This window comes from Opisthocomus hoazin, chromosome 2 (assembly GCF_030867145.1).
Source record: "Opisthocomus hoazin isolate bOpiHoa1 chromosome 2, bOpiHoa1.hap1, whole genome shotgun sequence".
NCBI classification, from domain to species: Eukaryota; Metazoa; Chordata; class Aves; order Opisthocomiformes; family Opisthocomidae; genus Opisthocomus; species Opisthocomus hoazin.
The window spans coordinates 68,356,726-68,375,841 of NC_134415.1; the positions used below are offsets into that span (position 1 = coordinate 68,356,726).

Here is a 19,116-nt window from a genome sequence, read left to right on the forward strand (position 1 = left end):
CAGGATTATTCACAGTGTATGCAGTCCACAGTGGCATCCAGATATCATAGCTGTATCCACTCACATACTGATGATGCGAAAGGAGGCAGTATTCATTGTTTTTCTGCAGAACTTTGGGTCTCCCATATGGCAAATGATGTGAGTTTGCCTCCGTTACTGGAATTTAAGCAATAATTATTGATTCATTCTTCTATAATATTTTGGATGGCACAAAGGTTTCAGAGACGTAAATTAAAAATGTAAATTAAAACATTAACAAATATAAATAAAACCAACAGTAAACACAGATGTGTTTCTTCAAGCTCTTAGCTTCTGAGTGGAATAAAAAAATGTAGAAAATAGTTTTCATGTTCTGTTTAACACACAGAAGTCAATGTAATATATTAGACTTGCAAATTGTTGTTTCTTTGCAATTTCATACCAATATAAATCTTTTGAACTTGTCTTGCCAGTGAAGTGAATTTACATCTTATTTGACTAGGAAGAATGACAATGCTAGCTACAATTTCTGGAAACCCCACAAAAAAGTACCAAGAAATATCTATGGGAATTTTTGATCAGAGAAAGGCAAAATTATGACCACAAAGTGGGGAACAAGAATTATGGCATATAGCCTGGAAGTGCCCAGACTTTCTTCAAAGACCACTGAAACCTGTGTGGTTTTTTCCAAGTTTTTAATGGGATTCAGATCTGGTTCCTATGCATAAATGTTGCTACAACAGTATCGATTAGCATTTTTTAAAGAAATGCAAAGAAAAAGAAAAAAAATTATGCTTCTGACTTGGCTTTCCTACTTTACTTTAAATTGTAATTAACATTGCAAAAACTCCCACTGAAACCAATAATACAAAATCTAAATGACGCAATGATTTTAAAACATTGCTGTCCTTTTTATTTCTTGCTACTTACTTTCTTCTGCAGTAAGATTTAATCTCTCATTTAGTACTGAAGCGTTTGATACCTGTAAAATAGAAGGGAATCATTCAGAATGAATCCATAGTTTAGAAAACCAAAGAAAACAGAACACAGTTGACAAATATGATTAAAAGATCCCAGAAGCCCCTACTTACATGCGTGCATGTGCATCCTAGTTCATCTTTGGGAATCAGACTGGAAACTGGACATGAAGAAGGAGCTGAGTCTTCTTTTGCATGTGAAGGATTGTAAAAAGGGGTTTTTAAGAGGTGATTCAGGCTGCCATGTGTTCCATTGTTTGCTGCTGGTGTAATACGCAGCAAATCTGTTGAAACATTTGAAATTTGTAAACATATTTAAAAGCCATTTTAACACTAAAATGGCATTTTTAAAAGTCATTGTCTTTCCAATTCTATGCCTTGCCTATGAATTCACTCTAAATATAGAAGAAATAGCTTATTCAGTTATCTAAACTATTACGGTAACTCCTACCATCAACTTGCAGTTTTCTAGATATGAAGGTTCATTGCTATCTTCCACTGTATCAATATTTGGTAATTATGTATTTTAGTACTGTCGATATAGTTTTATACATTGCCATAACATTCATAAGAATAGATCATTTAACAAAGATTTAATGTGATTGCAAATGCATCACACTGTGAAGCGTACTAGCCTATTGCACTTTTGCTTGATGCCTTAATCTATATTTTCCAGGGCACATACTTCCTCCTTGATTGCTGCCAGGACTGTAATGGTCCATCTGAAGTTATGAGCAAGAGCAATAACTGTCTACAAGATTCTTATCGCAAAACTATTCGACAGGCACCATTTCAATAGCAAGCCCATGCGGCAGAAGAGCCTCTCCCTGATTCTTTAGTGGAATCCTCCTGCAAGCAGAAACAACATTCAAAGCAGAACAATTTCTGGCAGTTAATTTTTAGCACTGTACAGAAGGCAAAAGAGCATGGCTTCAGTGTTTTGTGTGACAAACCTAGCTTCTGAATGAATTCACTGAATATTTAGTTACTCTTCTGTTAGCTTCTACAACACTGGTATTTAAAAACACAGTTGCTTTTTCATCTAAAGTACTGGATTGTTTCTACTCACCACACATAAGGTTGTAAACCTCGATGTTTTCAAAAGCATCCACTTCTGTTTCCTCTTTAAAGCTTGGGCCATATGCTAAGAATATAGCCTAGATTGTAATAAAACAAAAGTTGTTATCTAAAGGAATCCAAATACAAAAAGAATTCAGTTGCATTTTACGGAAACAGGAACACTGGAACAAAATACTGTCTTTTCACAGTCATAAAAGTTAAAATACAGGATTGTTCTGGTAAAGAAGGCAAATTTTGCCTACTGCATATAATTTGAAGACAAATGCAAAACATAAATTAATTTCTCAGGGTACTTTATATAATGAAACTGAGAGGGTGTTGTTCTTTAATATTTTGATGCCTACTTACAAAAATTATTGTTTGCTATGTTTCAAATTCACACCTTTTTACGTTTTCGTTGCAACAGCCAGCAACAATGTCATTTCAACAAACGCAGAGTTATGACGCTCACAGATGCTACCTAAAGGCTAATATTGAGCCAGAAATATAAGCACTGGTGGGCCTGGGGTTTGTTTGTTTGTTTTAATGCATGTTGCATTCTCAAAAGTCTTTGGGTCAATTAAGAGCCTATAGCCATGGCTAAAGCAAGGAGCAGGGAACTGAGGAGACCCACCCCAAGCTCAGCAGAGACCTGTATCAGTACCACTGATGGTACAATGTAGTGATGGGTGGATCTTGCTGGGGTCTGCAAACAATGTAGCAGAACACGGATACTACTTACAGTCTCACATTAGTTTCTACTATTTTGTAAGCCTCCTGAGCTGTCTGCCGTAAGATACAGGAGACATGACTAAACAGGACAATTATATGTCCTAAAATACTACTCTTATGTTCCTATAATAGAAAATGAATTTTTAATTTATTTTAAAAATACAACATTAAGACATTTTGCTCCTTTATAAAGAAAAAAATTTGTTCGGTCATTGTGCCACCAGCATAATGTTATCTATGATTAAGGTTTCCATGTTAACCAGAATTTACCTTTTCTTTCCATACAAACATTCAGCACCATTCTGATCAGTATATTGACATATGGTTTTAATATAGATGTGAAAATCTGGAAGAATCTGATTCTTAGGCACAGAATATGGGACTAGTAGTCTTATGCTTGACCTTACTGAAAGGTTCACACCACAGAAAATACATGAAAAGCCAAAAGCTCAAGACCTCAAAATATTTTCACTGGTTACCAAAAGTGAAAATGAGATGAAACTGCAATACAGCTATATAACATACAGGATATTAATGACTTTTTTGCTTTGATGGTATGATTCTGTCTTGCAAGATAAGCAGAGACAATAAGATTTAGTTTACTTGAGCACGCAGTCTTTCAGTTTCTCAACTGAACTCCCAGAGCCTGTGGAGATTTTTCAGTCCTTCCTTCAGTAGAAGAACGAAATAATGAAATAATTCAGTGTCCCATAGCTGAACATGATATGCCTGGTTTACTGTAGTGTATCTGGCTCCATGGAGTTAAGGTGAGCCCAGACGAGTTTTACTATAGGATCCCAGGGAAGTAGGCCTCGTACACATCGATGAAAGGCAATACGAATATGTGGACCTAGTATGTGTTCACAGTTTACATGTCTGGGTAACATGTAAACAGAAGAAAAAACACACTGCAAAAATTATCATATATTCTGTATGAGTGAGGATGAAGAGTTAGAATGTACCCTCAGCAAGTTTGCTGACGACACCAAACTGGGAGGTGTGGTAGATACACCAGCAGGCTGTGCTGCCGTTCAGCATGACCTGGACAGGCTGGAAAGTTGGGCAGAGAGGAACCTGATGAGATTCAACAAAGGCAAATGCAGGGTCCTGCACCTGGGGAGGAACAACCCCATGCATCAGTACAGGCTTGGGACTGACCTGCTGGAGAGCAGCTCTGTGGAGAGGGACCTGGGTGTCCTGGTGGACGACAGGTTAACCATGAGCCAGCAGTGTGCCCTGGCTGCCAAGAAGGCCAATGGCATTCTGGGGTGCATCAAGAGGAGCGTGGCCAGCAGGTCGAGGGAGGTTCTCCTTCCCCTCTACACTGCCCTGGTGAGGCCTCATCTGGAGTACTCTGTCCAGTTCTGGGCTCCCCACTTCAAGAAAGGTGAAGAGCTACTGGAGAGAGTCCAGCAGAGGGCTACAAGGATGGTGAGGGGACTGGAACATCTCTCCTACGAGGGGAGGCTAAGGGAGCTGGGCTTGTTCAGCCTGAAGAAGAGAAGGCTGCGAGGGGAATCACAGAATCACAGAATAGTAGGGGTTGGAAGGGACCTCTGTGGGTCATCTAGTCCAACCCTCCTGCCGAAGCAGGGTCCCCTACAGTAGGTTGTAGAGGACCCTGTCCAGGCGGTTCTTGAATATCTCCAGAGAAGGAGACTCCACAACCTCCCTGGGCAGCCTGTTCCAGTGCTCCGTCACCCTCAGAGGGAAGAAGTTCTTCCTCATGTTCAGACAGAACTTCCTGTGCTTCAGTTTGTGCCCATTGCCCCTTGTCCTGTCGCTGGTCACCACTGAAAAGAGCTTGGCCCCATCCTCCTGACACCCACCCTTCAGATATTTGTAAGCATTTATTAGGTCCACCCTGCTTCGGCAGGAGGGTTGGACTAGATGACCCACAGAGGTCCCTTCCAACCCCTACCATTCTGTGATTCTGTGATTCTATTCTGGTGGCTCACCTAGCACATCGTGGTTGTCTGTATGAGCAGGTGGAAGACTTGAACAGAAATCATCTTACCTCCATACTTTGAAATTCGTTGTTATAGCCATGGTTACCCCCATCACAATATGTGTAACTCGAGTCCCTAAGGAGAAACCATCATATAGTGTAAATAAATATGGCACAAATACAGCCAGTTAATAACAGTCTTCCTGAATCACTGGAGTCTCGATCACGTCTTAAGAACTGACTCTGGCATAATGTTGCAGTACTTTTTGCTCATTCAGTGTTCACTTTTACAAAGATCTCTTTCCCCTGTAACAGAGATTGCTATGGACAGAAATAAATTATCCTAGGTAGCTACTGAGTGCACAGTGAATCAGTGTTTTCAGAACAGATTGAAAAAACGGCTGTTTTTGAACTGAACCTAGTTACAAGTTTCAGAACAAGTGTAATCTCCGTAGGAAGAATTCTTCAGTTGTATTTGGTGGTATCTGCGTTTAATAGAAAACTTCTAATGGGAGAGCTCTGCTGTTAGAGAACTCTGCTGTGGAACAATATAAATAAGACTGCAAATGATTTTGCCTTGCAAGACAGTGCATTTTCACCACGTATTCTAAACGGTGAAGGAGAGCTGTGGATGTGTGTGTGTGGGTTACAGAATTAATAACATGTCAGAATAGTCTGACTTACAATGACTAACACTTGTTTTCATTACCCGTTGCTGAGATACATGGAAAGATAAAGAGACAGTCATCCCATCCAATGTACAGTTGTCAAGCATATGTATCCCGTTTCCAGAGGCACAAGAACATTTGAGCACAGTAAAAAAAAGGGTGAATATGAGATTTTGCAGTGGTCATTTCTTTTCACATGTCCAGGACAATTATTTGGTTTCTGCAAAACAAACAACCTAGTCATATACTGATTGGGCACTTTCTACTATTTGAATAGTCTTGAAATTCTGCGCTGGCTCATGCTTCTCCTGCAGCAACACTGTAGCTCAGTAAATACAGTATTGCTACTAACAACCACAGGCTTTGTACTGAGTTTTCAAAGCCTCAGGACGAAGGGTTGTCTAAACTGCTCTTGGTTTGCTCAGAGCTATTTTTTTATTCTTTAGATTAAAAGGTGGTTATGTCTAATTTATTATTTTACCAGCTTATCTTTGCATTGCAAAGCCATAGTTTTTATACAGATCGCAGTAACAATTAGTTATTCTGTGTGGAATGGAGACCCCAAGCCCAGAAACAACTCATGGTCATTTAAAGCAATGCAGATCTGGAACTGAGCAAAACCAGACTTCGAGGTAAGAAAGAGCATAAAGAATAAGTACCTAAGACATGTAGAATGCACCACATCTAGTGAACCGAGATGTAATGTTAACTTGCAGGCCAGTGAAGAATGAGCAAGCGTAATGTTGGCATACACACAGGAAGGACCCCATTCAGATCACAGAGTGAGGAAAAAGAAACATCAACATCATATTTCTCCTGATGAAGGACTCATAATGCTGATTACCAGCCGTATCCACACATACACCAGGCTGAAGCCATCAACCTTAGGACCCAGAAGGGCAGTGGAGGGGTGACTGTAACACCAGGAAAAGGGTTAGATACTAGGAAGGCTTTGTGTAACAATTTTAACTACGTTATTTTGGAGGCTTTTTTGTGTAGTAGTATTCATTTCTTTATTTTCTTTATCATTCCTTTTTTTCTGTAAAAATTTTATCTGGAGTAATGATGGTTCTTTTATTAGACTGTTAAGACTTGAATCATACTTATCCTTCATTCTTGGCTTTATATATAAGGCATGTTTCGTTTTTACACATAGTAAGATTTTAAATGGAGCAAACATGGAAATGTAACAAATCTAAAGCAAAACAGGAAATGGCACATCTGTGAAGGAAATTAAAGGGATGAGGATGAGATGAAGAAGGTAACAGTCACAAAAACTGTGTTACCTCACAGCCAGCCACTGTCGATCCACCAGAAGATGAACTTTATCAATACGAAGGTTGTTAGCATAGTGGAATCGTTTCGGCAAGTCAGGCGTCAGATAAGGCTTGAAGTGCTGAGGGGATCTCTTGCACTGTGCAAAAGGAAAGAGCCCAGTCATGAGTTTTGCTCAGTATCAAAAATAAACCCATCATTGAAAATTAACACAAACATCTTAGTGACAGGCATGTAAGCACAAAGCACATTATTCACAGATAGCTTCTCAGATAACCTGCAGGTGTCATTTTTGGCCCAAGAAGCAATGGAAGGAAAAACAGCTTTTTTGTGGAACTGTTTGAAAATATACTGATATAATATGTATAGCAAGTTCACAAATACTGTGGTAAAAGTAATTCTAAGGTTGAAAGACATTTAGTAGTAATATTTAGTCTGTATGTCCATACTAATGTCACGGGCATCTAGTATGTTAAGATTACACTCTCCAAGAGAAAGTTCCCTGGCAGTTTATTTCTGCCATCTTCTATTACATTACCATTCAATAAATAACAAAGAAACCCAAATATACATAACATAGCACAGTCTAGAGTTTTAGCTGCAAGACTGAACATGTGGTCTCATGCCATGTAAATATCCAGTGCTCAGCTGTTGGCTAAAGATCTTACATCCACATTTAATGTGTTAATATAACTGTTGTGTTAGCAGGCATGCCATGAATGAGTTTGGCATTGAGAGCCTAATGACAACCATACAACATACTGCAAACATTTAGCTAGATATGGCCATCAGGAGCCATTCTAGCTGGCTGCCAGTGTCATGGCAATGTTTCAGAAGCGCTGCTCTTGATCAGGAATCCAGCACTGGGACAGCACAGAACATCTAATATAGTGAAGGAAGAGCTGCTAGGAAGCTGGGTAATCCAGAGAAGTGGACCTGTTTTACCACACAGGCAGTACAAACTATGGCATGCTTGGAGTCTGATCTGACATCTTCACCTCTAAGTACTAAAATTGTATACTCTGCACAGAATGACAGAGTAAGTGTGCTGGGCTGTCATGAAAGCAGCACAGTGGAATCCAGCAACATGGAAAATAAGGATTCAGTGGGTTTGCTAGCCCAGGAGAGTAGAACATTCTAAAAAGGATAGTCTAATTAAAGGGAAAAAATAAAAGAAATCAATGTATGACTTTGTATCTATTGATTAGAAATGAATATACAACACACAACTCCCTTCTCTGCCCAAAACTCTCATTCTAAGGACTTCATAGGGACAAAACGCACAAACTCTACCTATTTACAAACAGAAAAGGAGAGAGTTAGTGTCCTGATACCATGATATTCCTGTAAGGCAAAGATGTCACATCTCTAACTATTAGCAGCTGCAGTTTCAGCTGGGGTTGAAAACATGCCAGTTGTGCCATTTCCCTCACACTAATGCTCACAAGTGATGTGCTCCACATCATACAATTGGGTAGGGGATGTGACACTGAAAAGGCTCCTTCTTCTGTTCCAAACAATTGATATCCTACTCCCATGTCTGCTTTGGATGCTGAGGAATAAAGGACATGTTCTTAGGTATTCAGAATCAATAAAAAATTGAACAGGAATGTTCACTGACCTTTAGACTTCAGTGGCAGGCAAAGGCTACATGTAATATTGCACAACTGAGTTGTTCAACGGGTTACAGGAAGACCTCTAGTGGTGATTTACTAGAAATATACTCAGCTGAGTCAGTCCAGATTTTTTCCAAGCTGAGAACATTTATTCTAAAAGTATCAGAACATCTGTCTACTGCTTGGACTAGGACTAGTCACAGAATAGAAAACAAACTGGCAATGAAGGAAAGAAGGAAAAATTATGACAATATGTGAAGAGCAAGCAGTTTAAATGCTTAACTCACTGTAAATTATAAATGTAAAGAAATACAAAAAGACAACTATCCTACAAACATTTTAGTTTGTCCACCACATTCATCCCACATGTATTAATGAATATCTTAAACACTAAAAAAAAAGAAAGGCAGCGAATTATCTACCTAAAAAAGTATAAGAAGAAACTTGCACTGTCAGGAGAAACTTGCACTGTCACATCTTATCACCTCTCAATAAAAGAAATAGGCTTGGTCTTCCTTTGTTTGGCGCTCTGTTCTGCACTCCTTTGTTTGCACCCTTCAGAGTTCAGCTGTCACAGAGTGTACCCACAACAAGCAATGGTCTACATGGGAGACACAGACAAGCTTGGAGCCGCCCTGAAGTGCTGTGTCCATGCAGTATAGCAGAGACCCAAGTAGAACCATCAGTATGAGGCCCAGGGGTAGTGCAGCACACCTAAATGCACTGCAAGTACTTAAGTAAAATGCCATAAAAGATCCTAGAAGAGCCATGATGTCTCATGCCAAAGGTCCGTCTTACCTAGTATTCTGTTTCCAATCATACCTCTAGAATTTCCAGAATCAGATACTTAGAGAAAGTGTTTAACACTTGAGTGAACCTTCTTTCTTGTACCTGCTCGGTATCCTCTAGGCTTCAGGGATTCCATAACTCAGAGGTTGCTTATGGATCATGTTTAATAGCCCTTACAGGCCTGTCCTCCATTAATTTGTCTAAAATCCCCCCTTCATATTTCTATTTCCAGCCTGTACAACACCCTGTGGCAACATGCTCTACAATGTCATTATCTGCTGTGTGGAAAAGCTGCTTTAAGCTAGTCTGGGTGCAGTGGTCCAGAGCTAACAGATGCCTATTATGTAAACCATCTCTGTGTTGTACTCCGTCCCATAACAAAGATATGCCCTACTTTCTGCACATGAAGTCAGCCACTGCTTCTCTTTCAAAGTAAGGTACAGAAAACTCTTTTGCTCTGAGCAGAGATCCCCCACAGCAAACCTTTGTGTACCATCTTTGAACAACTTCCAGAACTGCCTCCCGTGGTACACTGGAGTCAGTACACTATTTAAACTGGCACTGTAGCCTCAGTCTTTCACAAACTGTGCTTTTTGATCAGATTCCTATTAAGAGAAACTATGATGAAAAATTATGAAAATATTTACTCACTGTCAGGTTTTTAACAATTCCTTCTGAGTCAACTGTTAAAAAGAAAAGATGAATTAACATACATTCAAACAGCTGAAGGTCCAAAGCCTCATGAGAAAAATTTCAACATGCTTTTTGTCTGTAAAATTGCATTTCTTTATTAGCCTGTGAAGTTTATGGTAACCATAACCTTCCACATGTAGCGGTGTTATGTTTCCAAGGGTAAATGACTGTAAGTGTGACAGCCTGTGGAAGTACCTAGCACTTTGGATACATCAGGATAGACTGTAGAACACTGCCATGGTGTTGATGCCTACACCTAAGGCTGACACATCATCACTAGAACCAAATTTTCTTCTCGCACCTAACCTCTGTGTGTAGCATAACCTTTTTTACATTGAACTGGACCTGGAGCACTTGTCTTGTATTCCACTTCCAGCACCAGTCACAGAGAAAAATCCCAGAGTCAAAATCTGTCTTAGTACTTTCACCTTCCGCATTTTCAGAGAGTGACTTCAGCCTTTTGAGACTAGCTTTCTAAAAAAACAAATCCAATCACTTTATAGGGGGAAAATTCCTTCAGAAAAAGCAAGACCATTAGAGGAAATGAATCCGCTATTATATTGAGATTAAGACACATACAAAATATCATTATGCTCTCCTATGCTTATTAATCTGCTCCTGTGTGACTTAGACAGTCTTCTACTTAAACCAAGGAAAGTCTACTTTACCTTGTATAAATATTGTGCCTACAAATACAAATATAATTAGAAAAGATACATAAAAACTACAATGGGATCCCAGCTCTTATTTGAGATGTGCAAGAATTACACTTTTTAGAATACTTCATGAATTCTATAAACTCACTAAATAGAGTGCTTCCATGGTTTTAGCTCTCTCCATTCTTTTTCCTGATACAGAATGTTTTGAGATGGGGGTTTTTTTCAGTCTGTTAACACGATATCTGTTCCAAGTCAGAGTCAGCTCACATGGTTTCAATTTTGTGTTCTTTTGTGATACCAGCTAAAGGGCTCAACCAAGGCTGAGATCCCACTGTGCTAAGACTGAGATTTTGTAACTTTGTACACACAATCGGAAATAGTTACTGCTTCAAAAAGCCTGACTCTGCCAATGTTGCACACAAAATCTGTGAAGAGGAATGCCCTTATGAAAGACCTGAAGTTCCAGTTCAAAACAATACAACTATCTTTAGTTCATCTTTCCACATGTGAAGCAAATGCAAATCAGTCTGCAACAAGCTTTTCTAACCTTCAATTTCATCTAAAGCAGTCGTTCTTGCAAAAAAAAAAACACCCAACTTCCATCGATGCTTAAGTCAGGTTAAGTGAAACAGAAAACTGTTCACTCTGCTGATTATGACTGATTATCCCTTTTCCCTATTTATTTATTTATCTCCTGTTATACTGACTGTGCAATCCCAGGATTGGTCCACACTTACAGGTAAAATAGTCCGTTGGAACATTTTTTGCTCGAATGCGAGCTGCAGGCCCAGCATATATGTAGAAATCAATCTGTTGGAAGTAATTAGTCATATATTCTAATTGTTTGCAGTAGGTCATCTCCATCCCTACAGGACAATATAGAAACAGTTATTCTTTATATACAATATATGACAAGGAAGATAAAGTGAATTATAAAATAGTAATAAAACCAGTAAGCACACATATTACACAGAGGAAGAAAACAATGACTCAGTAAAATTTAGATTGAGAAAAGAACTATATACATTACCATGATCAGCTAAAACAATAAGGTTTACACATTTGTGCAGGTTTCTTTGTTTAAGTCCATCCATTAGCATCCCCAGTGCTTCATCTGCTACCTCTAAGGCTTTGATTACCTGTGCAATAAACAAGCTTCATTAGCATTTTTCTTTCTGATTTCAAGTTGTCACTTAAATGTAATCAAAGTCTGAAAAAAAACGAGCTTTTCTGTCAGTTTTCAGGTTCTTAATATTGCTTCTTCTTTTCTTTTTCCATCACCACTAGAGTATAGATGTGCAGAATTCCACTAATCTACCACAGAATATGTACCTTAAAAAAACTCATAATTAATTTTTTTCTATTGCCTTAAAAAATTGACTTTAAAATACGTTTATTGAAAGAAAAAAAGTAGCACATTCAGATCAAATTTGTTCCTCACTCCCAAATTTATATGATATCAGTTTTATAACATTTAATACAATTGCTGTTGTAGTATGAACATGTCATTGTTTTAATAATAAGGAGCATTTGAAAATTATTTACACACACATATTACCTATAAGACCAGCGTAGCATCCAAGAAGGCATGGTGCACTGCTCTCATGTATACAGCCCTTTAAAATTCCAACAGAATACCACTGAAGTAATACGGGAGCAATCCAGCACAGCCCACCCTGCAGCCATTCCTGGCGGATGGCTCTTCCCGAGCTGGCGCAGCTCACTTACAGTCTTCCTGTAAACTCCGACAGCAAGGACAATACCCACCTGGGGTCTGAGGACCCCACATTTCAGCACTTGCACCCTCCTTGTTCCCCTAACGCTGCTGCACTCTCTTGAATGCCTTGCGTGGATGGACAACATACACATATACAATTACACAGACAGTAATGGGTTGTTAAGCCCTTTATGTACAAAAAGAAAAGGAGTTCCATTTGCAATTAGGGAGCCTAAAACTATCCTACAAAGATCAGTTTTTCTGTCCTTGTCCGCTACTACAAGGCCTTTTGCTGAAGACCATTCTTTCAAGTGTATTAAACCAGACCATTCCAGGAAGGATCTGACATGAGAAGTCCTAGACTCCTTAAAGACTGAACTTTTTGCCTGTATGTAAGTAAAAATGTAATATTTGGGGGTTACAAATTACAAACTTTCAAGTACAGTGTTGGGAATAAATAAAAAACAGATCTGAGGATTTACCAGGCCATATGCTTCCAAATACCACTTGGCAATAAAATTTAAGTTCAGCCTAAATACAACCATTCATATTTTTTCTAATAATATGTCTGAAATTCTTTTCTGCCAGTCTGTTTGGTTTACAGATCTTTTGATTCACAGTGCTGGAATCACAACAAGGGGCTCAACCACAAGCAAGAGTTCTTAATAAAAACTCATAAAACGGTCATGGTAATTTTTGATCTACTATATTTTCCAAGTTCATAAGTTGGTTAAGTTCATCATACAGCATCATTTTTAGTGCTATTTAACGTAAGAAAAACACAAAAACGACTTACACCACCACTAACTGGTCCAAATGAATGTCCAGAAGAATCTGGTTCCTCAATATACAAAGTGTAGAAATCAGGCCTCAAGTTAGAAACAAATAAGAATGGAATATTATGAGAATTTGGAGACATCATTTCAAAAGAACACTTTCATTTAAAAAAAAAAATTAAATGAAAATTAAAATGGAATTCTAAGTAACTTCTTTAAACCCTAACACAAGTTTGTACAGCAAATATAATCATTCAACTTTCTCTGAGTTTTGTAACTAATCAACATGGACTATTTGAAGTTACAATTTCAGAAATAGTATCCAGTGTCTTTCATTGGTATCCAGAAATCACACTGAAAAACTTCAAGATCTCAGACAGAAGAGCAAGCTATCCTTTTTGAGATCTAAGTGGAACTATCACCTAAAGGATCTCTTCCTGATTAAGCAGCGAGGCTCTAGAGAGCATCTTCTAACTGCAGATATATTAGGAATCTGTTAACAACTTGTAATCTAAAAGATTTAGTTTGTTTATATGTCACAAAGTTGAGCACCACAATCAGTATTGACATCTACTTTTCGTCCTGAATTATTGCCTGCAATTATTTTCAGATATTTAATCTTTCTTGTGCAATATCTTTCATGTAAAATCTTTCATCCATGCACTTAGACTAGAAACTGAATGTTCCGTGTTTCCTCTAGGCCATATACCAAGAAAAAAGACACAACAATAAAGTCAAACTTATACAACAGTACATCCCATTCAGATATATGTGCACTTTTTCATCTTTTGTATTTACAGTCTTATCCTCTAAATGATTATCTATACTTACAGAACAGGCTTAAGTTCAGCAAATTCTCATTTGAGATAGTGAGGAAGATTCCATGTTTCACAAACACCAATAGAAATTCCAATTGCTAAGCATTAAAACCTTTCTAAACCGTAGTCTTACAAACCAGCTAGATATTACTAATTGTTACCTCTCAGATTTGCTATAATCGAGCCATTTCAATATTCCTGAAATTCTCTCTTCGTATGTAACCGAACTGGGGGGGAAAAAAAAAAAAGATACGATGTTAACAGGGTTTTTCTGATAAGCCCTTCTAACTCCAAAATATAGAGAAATTGTCCACTCTATTCATATAGTAAAGTCACAGACCTGGATTTCGAGAATGATGCATCTTAACAACGTACCAGCAATTAGTTTTATTATTTCCCTTTTCGACTGAATGTAACTCACTTCTAGAGGTAAATAAGACAGATCCTGATTTTGCAAACACAAACATGTGATGTTGATGGGAGGACTCATGTATTCATAATGAAATACATGCAAAAAAAGAGAATTCAAGTTCAGGACATTAACCTGAATTACAAGCCAGAATAATTTTTATTCTTTCCAGCATGTATAAAGCTTGCACTTTCATACTTTAAAAGCAAGTGATGTGCCCAGCAAAATCTTTGTGAGGTCATGCTTTGTTTCCTATGAAGGAATTCACCCATTAATAGCTTTACTTTCCCCCAAAGTCATGCACGAGCTTTATGTTAGTTACCTAGGTGTTTTCTGAGTACCGAACCTACACATCACTGCAAAACCTTTCTTATCTATAGAGACTTACGGTTATATACTTGCTTTTGTATCTTTGTAAATGTGAAGAATCGTGGGAGATTTACTGAAATCACCATGAAAATTTAGAAATAATTTACTAATATCAATGCCTTCCATAAGAAAAAAAATACTATGAAGGTAATTTCTGTATTTTCAGATGTGTAACCTGTGAATTAACTAAACAAAACATACACAACTATGATTCAGAAGCAATGTGCACATTATCATGCATGCAAGCAAGACAAAAGGGAACTGATCCAGAGCCCATCTTCCTTCAGTAGCTTCCCTATCCAGCATCGTCTCTTCAATTAGTTTCTGCCTTCTATAGCCTCTTGCCATAGCTTCCAAGTTTGTGTTCATTATCTTAGGGTATAGGTTATCTGAAAGTTTATTCTCAGGTACAAGTATTTTTAAAAGGGCTCTATAGTATGTGCAGATTTTATGCATGGAAATATGGTAATCATTGGTATAGCTTAGCAGCAGCTACTAATCAGTTTTAGGATACATTCCTGATTGGAGAACAGTGGTTTGCAGTTGGCTGAAACTTTCAAAACTGTCTAGGAGAGCAGAATATATAGTACCCTTTGACTTTCTCACGGTGAACCCCCTAAATGGTTTTCAAAATTTCAATTACTAGTGGCAGTTCCATGGCAAAACCAGGACAAAGTGACATGGCACTTATCTCTCAGATTGTTGTTAAAAAATCTTGTAGTTTAAAAACCTTGTATTTAATTTCCTTCAACTGTCATATGGCTATTTGTATTTTTAAAGTAATTTACAGGAATTTACTACAAGCCTTATAAAAACTTACCTGTTGAATACATAGTACAAGTTGGGGTATGTTCCATTAATTGGAACATCAGAGCCTGGCCAAAAGAAGGTGCCTGCTTTCAAATTTTGGTACATAGCTGTCAGCCAAATCTATGGTGAAAGGTACAAACAAATTATTTTATGGCATTTACAGCACTGGAGGACCTCAGATCACTAAAGTAAAAATACATAATTGGATCAGAAATATGGGCTGCAAGTATGCATTTCTCTTTCTTCTTTCACACATCACACAGTTGCCTAATGACCACTTCAGATTTGAAATTTCTTTTCTACATACACATTGTGAAGAAAAATTAGTAGCATGCGTGCCAGGATGTTGTAATTTCTTGGGTATTCTCAGCACAGAAAAATTCATATAGGTATTTCCACAACTGGCAACAGGTAGTGATCATTTTTCTTATCGTAAATCCCAGTGGAATGGATCGTAAAGATGGAAGATTGGTTCAAAGCTGCATCGGGGATGTTCAGACTTGACATTAGGAAACGTTTCTTTACTGAGAACCTGGGTACCTGAGTATATGATAAACATGACTACACAGAAATATACACACACACAGACATATGTAAATAAATTTATAAATGTATATTAAGTACATACACTATGTACTACATGTGTAATTTTTTATATTTTTGTACCATTATTACATCTTGATATTTCTGGTAAATGAATAATACTAATCATAACCATACGTACAATCAGGGTGGTTTTTTTTACGAAATGTGCCATACGTTCTAGATGTGTTCATTTTGCTGGAAATTAAGCTCTTTCTTTGCTATTCTTTTCCTTGCTTTTACATGCCTGGACTTTGTAAGTGTATTTGTAAACAGATATAAACTGGAAGTAGATTTTCAGGTTTCATTTTGTAGCTAATTGTCAAAAGACAAACAAAAAAATACCCCACAATAAAGCCATATAAAAATTTACTGGGGCTTTCTGTGGCCTACCCTATTTATGTGTGGAAATATGGTAATCATTGGTATAGCTTAGCAGCGGCTACTAATCAGTTTTAGGATACATTCCTGGTTGGAGAACAGTGGTTTGCAGTTGGCTGAAACTTTCAAAACTGTCTAGGACAGCAGTTTCCAAACTAACAAAATAGTTAAGTCTTTTTCACTAACTGCCACGCTAAGTGAAATTTTTAAGTTCAGAATTAACATTTTAAGAGAACTTTTACTTTCACAAAAAACAAACTGTTTTGTAGGCAGCCTATAATATGAAGCCTACAGGATATTTAGCATGTACTGCAATTATATCACACAGCTTTCCATTTTATTCTCTTTTTGTTTTGTTTTATGATATGGTACATGAACCACTCTAGACAGAAAGGAATACCATGATGTGAACTAAACTTACTGGCTGCCCCTTCCACCATGAAGGATCGAATTTTTCCGTCCCTGAGAGTGAGAAATGCTTATTCAAGTCTACATCATACATGCTGTTATCAATAATACCATGAGATTCTGGATACAATCCCTGCAAAATAAAAATCAACAGAAAAACCCGCTGAATCTTGAAATCAAATGGAGCCTAAACTACTTTGTGATGCACAGTGTTGCAGTGTTGCAATTATTCTTAGGACTGTTTTATCACAGACACAGAACACGCTTTCCTGACTCACACAGATCAACAGATTCCTGCCAATGAGTTCATCATGCCTATCAAGATCCCTTGAGTTTCTCTGTTTTCCCCTCAGACCAATTAAAACCTGATGTGCTGTAGATTAAGTACCATATACGTCATGCAGCTGTGTATCAGCTGCCAAACCCATCCTAACACATGCTCTTATCAAATGGCTGTGTCCTCACCCATAGTCACCGGTCCCATATCCAGTGAGACTGACAAAGATCAGGAATAACCATTTCACAGGCCAGAATCAGACAGTGCACAGATACAGCCCCACAGATCGTGCCTACAATCACTGTCTCAGAACCTCTCTCTCTTTTTTACTCCCATAGCTTGAGTTCCCGCGTCCCACAAAAACATTGGCACCACAACATGCTTTCTATGTCGTCCAGATAATGAAAAGGAAAAGCAGCAAATTCTCACTTACTGTGACAATAGTATAGTGATTTGGAAAAGTTTTTGTGGGGTAAGCCGCTCTCATGTATTTTGAATGCGTACCACATGTTTCTGCAACAGATCATGGAGTTAATACAAATTTGCTTGTAATTTGTTTTAATTGACAACTAACAGTCTTAAAAACAAACAGAACATATCACCACAGCCAGTTGCTGTGGTATAAGAGGGGAAATGTGACTCCAAATTAAGATGCATACATTCTGGTGTCTCCTTGTGAGCTATGCCTACAGTCCCGTTGCAGTCGATGGACCCTGGACACTCACTTCAGCTGCCTGAAGCCTAGATGCCTAGGGCGACTTGAGACATCTTTAATGATCCTACCTGGCCTTCACGTGCTGCTCCTACATCCTGTCTGCCAACCCAAATGAGCGTCTCACATACTTCTGAGACCCAAAATGGCACTAAACATATATGTTTATGCACTGAGACCGAAGCCTCAGGTCAGCTCAGGCAAGGTGTTCTGCAGAGCTGTCTGGTGACCAGTTGCGTTGGAAGGACTCAGCTGCTTAAGCACTGGAGTCCAGTGACATCTGAGATACCCTCATATGTCCAAGACACCTGCATGAAAGTTGGCAGTTTTAGTGCAAGGTCACCAGGAGACCTGTGTCACAGTATCACAGAATCACAGATTTATGTGTCCTCCTGGCACAGCTGCTGAAGGCCACCTGGGATACACCAGGGCACCCTAAAGTATACCAGAAACATAGGTTAAGGCAACAATTTGTCCTGTGGCACCCTCTGTCTGTTGGTTGAGCTGACTTGCTCTCTGGGCTCTTGCACTGCACCGTACAGACTGTACTAACTATAAACACACTGACTACAGTGAGCACGTAGACAACTCACGCGCAGACACCTCCAAGAACGTATCTGAATGTAGGTGTCCTGCTCTGGAGTGCATCGCACCCCAGGCATCCTACCTTGATCTCCAAATTTTGCATCACTTTTCAGCAATCTAAGGCTCTTGCCAGGCCTGAACATCTGTAATACCTAAATCCACTGTAGTATCCAACACTGTCAATTTAGATTATTACTGCTGAGACATGCAGACATTTTGTCCAGGTACAAAGTATCTTGAAAGCTGAACTCTAAAATATTCAGGGAATTTTAACGACGCATGCACTAATGGGTCTCACTTTTTAGAGCCCTTTGCAGCTCAAGCTGAAGATCTTCAACTTACTCTTTCTCCCAGTATCTGGAAATACTAGGAAACAGTTACTTGAACGCTGCTGTAATCATACCAATGTATTAAATTATACCAATACATAAATTACATTGCATTAAAGTCTAATATAGTAGTATTCACTGATATACTTCTAAACATGCAACTTCTCTTTAATAGCTTAAAATATGTGACTTGCAAAAGTGCATCTTGCAGGAAAATTCCCCAATAACCCAATACTTTTTCTCATTGTATTATACTTTAATGATGATCTATTTATCAGCTGGAATTTTTCAATGGAGTACAGAGGATGCAGGAAATCCTTCTCTGGAACTTTTTTTCAGTCTTAAACTGTATTTGAACGTATATTTCAAACTATTTATTTAATAAAATGCTGCTGATCAGTATTAGAGGCCCTGTTAAAAAAAAGTCATATTTGCTGTGCACTCAGATACAAGAATTAATGTAGATCATATAATAATGAAAATATACAACTGATGAGGGAGACCTGATTTGTGATTTTCTTATTGCTGAGCAACACATATGCATGACA

The 19,116-nt window shown here is 38.2% G+C and overlaps 1 protein-coding gene across 1 annotated transcript in view; it reads right to left on the reverse strand.

Annotated features, from left to right (window-relative positions):
- Positions 1-19,116, reverse strand: part of ENPP3 (ectonucleotide pyrophosphatase/phosphodiesterase 3) — a 44,778-nt gene that overhangs the window by 13,454 nt on the left and 12,208 nt on the right. The window contains exons 7-20 of the mRNA XM_009931973.2: positions 17,376-17,455; positions 16,679-16,798; positions 15,305-15,414; positions 13,868-13,933; positions 12,909-12,981; positions 11,426-11,534; positions 11,133-11,261; positions 9,695-9,726; positions 6,650-6,777; positions 4,765-4,831; positions 2,026-2,113; positions 1,071-1,240; positions 910-961; positions 2-156 (exon numbers count right to left, since the gene is read on the reverse strand). Coding sequence (XP_009930275.2) covers positions 2-156; positions 910-961; positions 1,071-1,240; positions 2,026-2,113; positions 4,765-4,831; positions 6,650-6,777; positions 9,695-9,726; positions 11,133-11,261; positions 11,426-11,534; positions 12,909-12,981; positions 13,868-13,933; positions 15,305-15,414; positions 16,679-16,798; positions 17,376-17,455 — 1,379 coding nt within the window. The remainder of the gene's footprint in view (position 1; positions 157-909; positions 962-1,070; positions 1,241-2,025; positions 2,114-4,764; positions 4,832-6,649; positions 6,778-9,694; positions 9,727-11,132; positions 11,262-11,425; positions 11,535-12,908; positions 12,982-13,867; positions 13,934-15,304; positions 15,415-16,678; positions 16,799-17,375; positions 17,456-19,116) is intronic.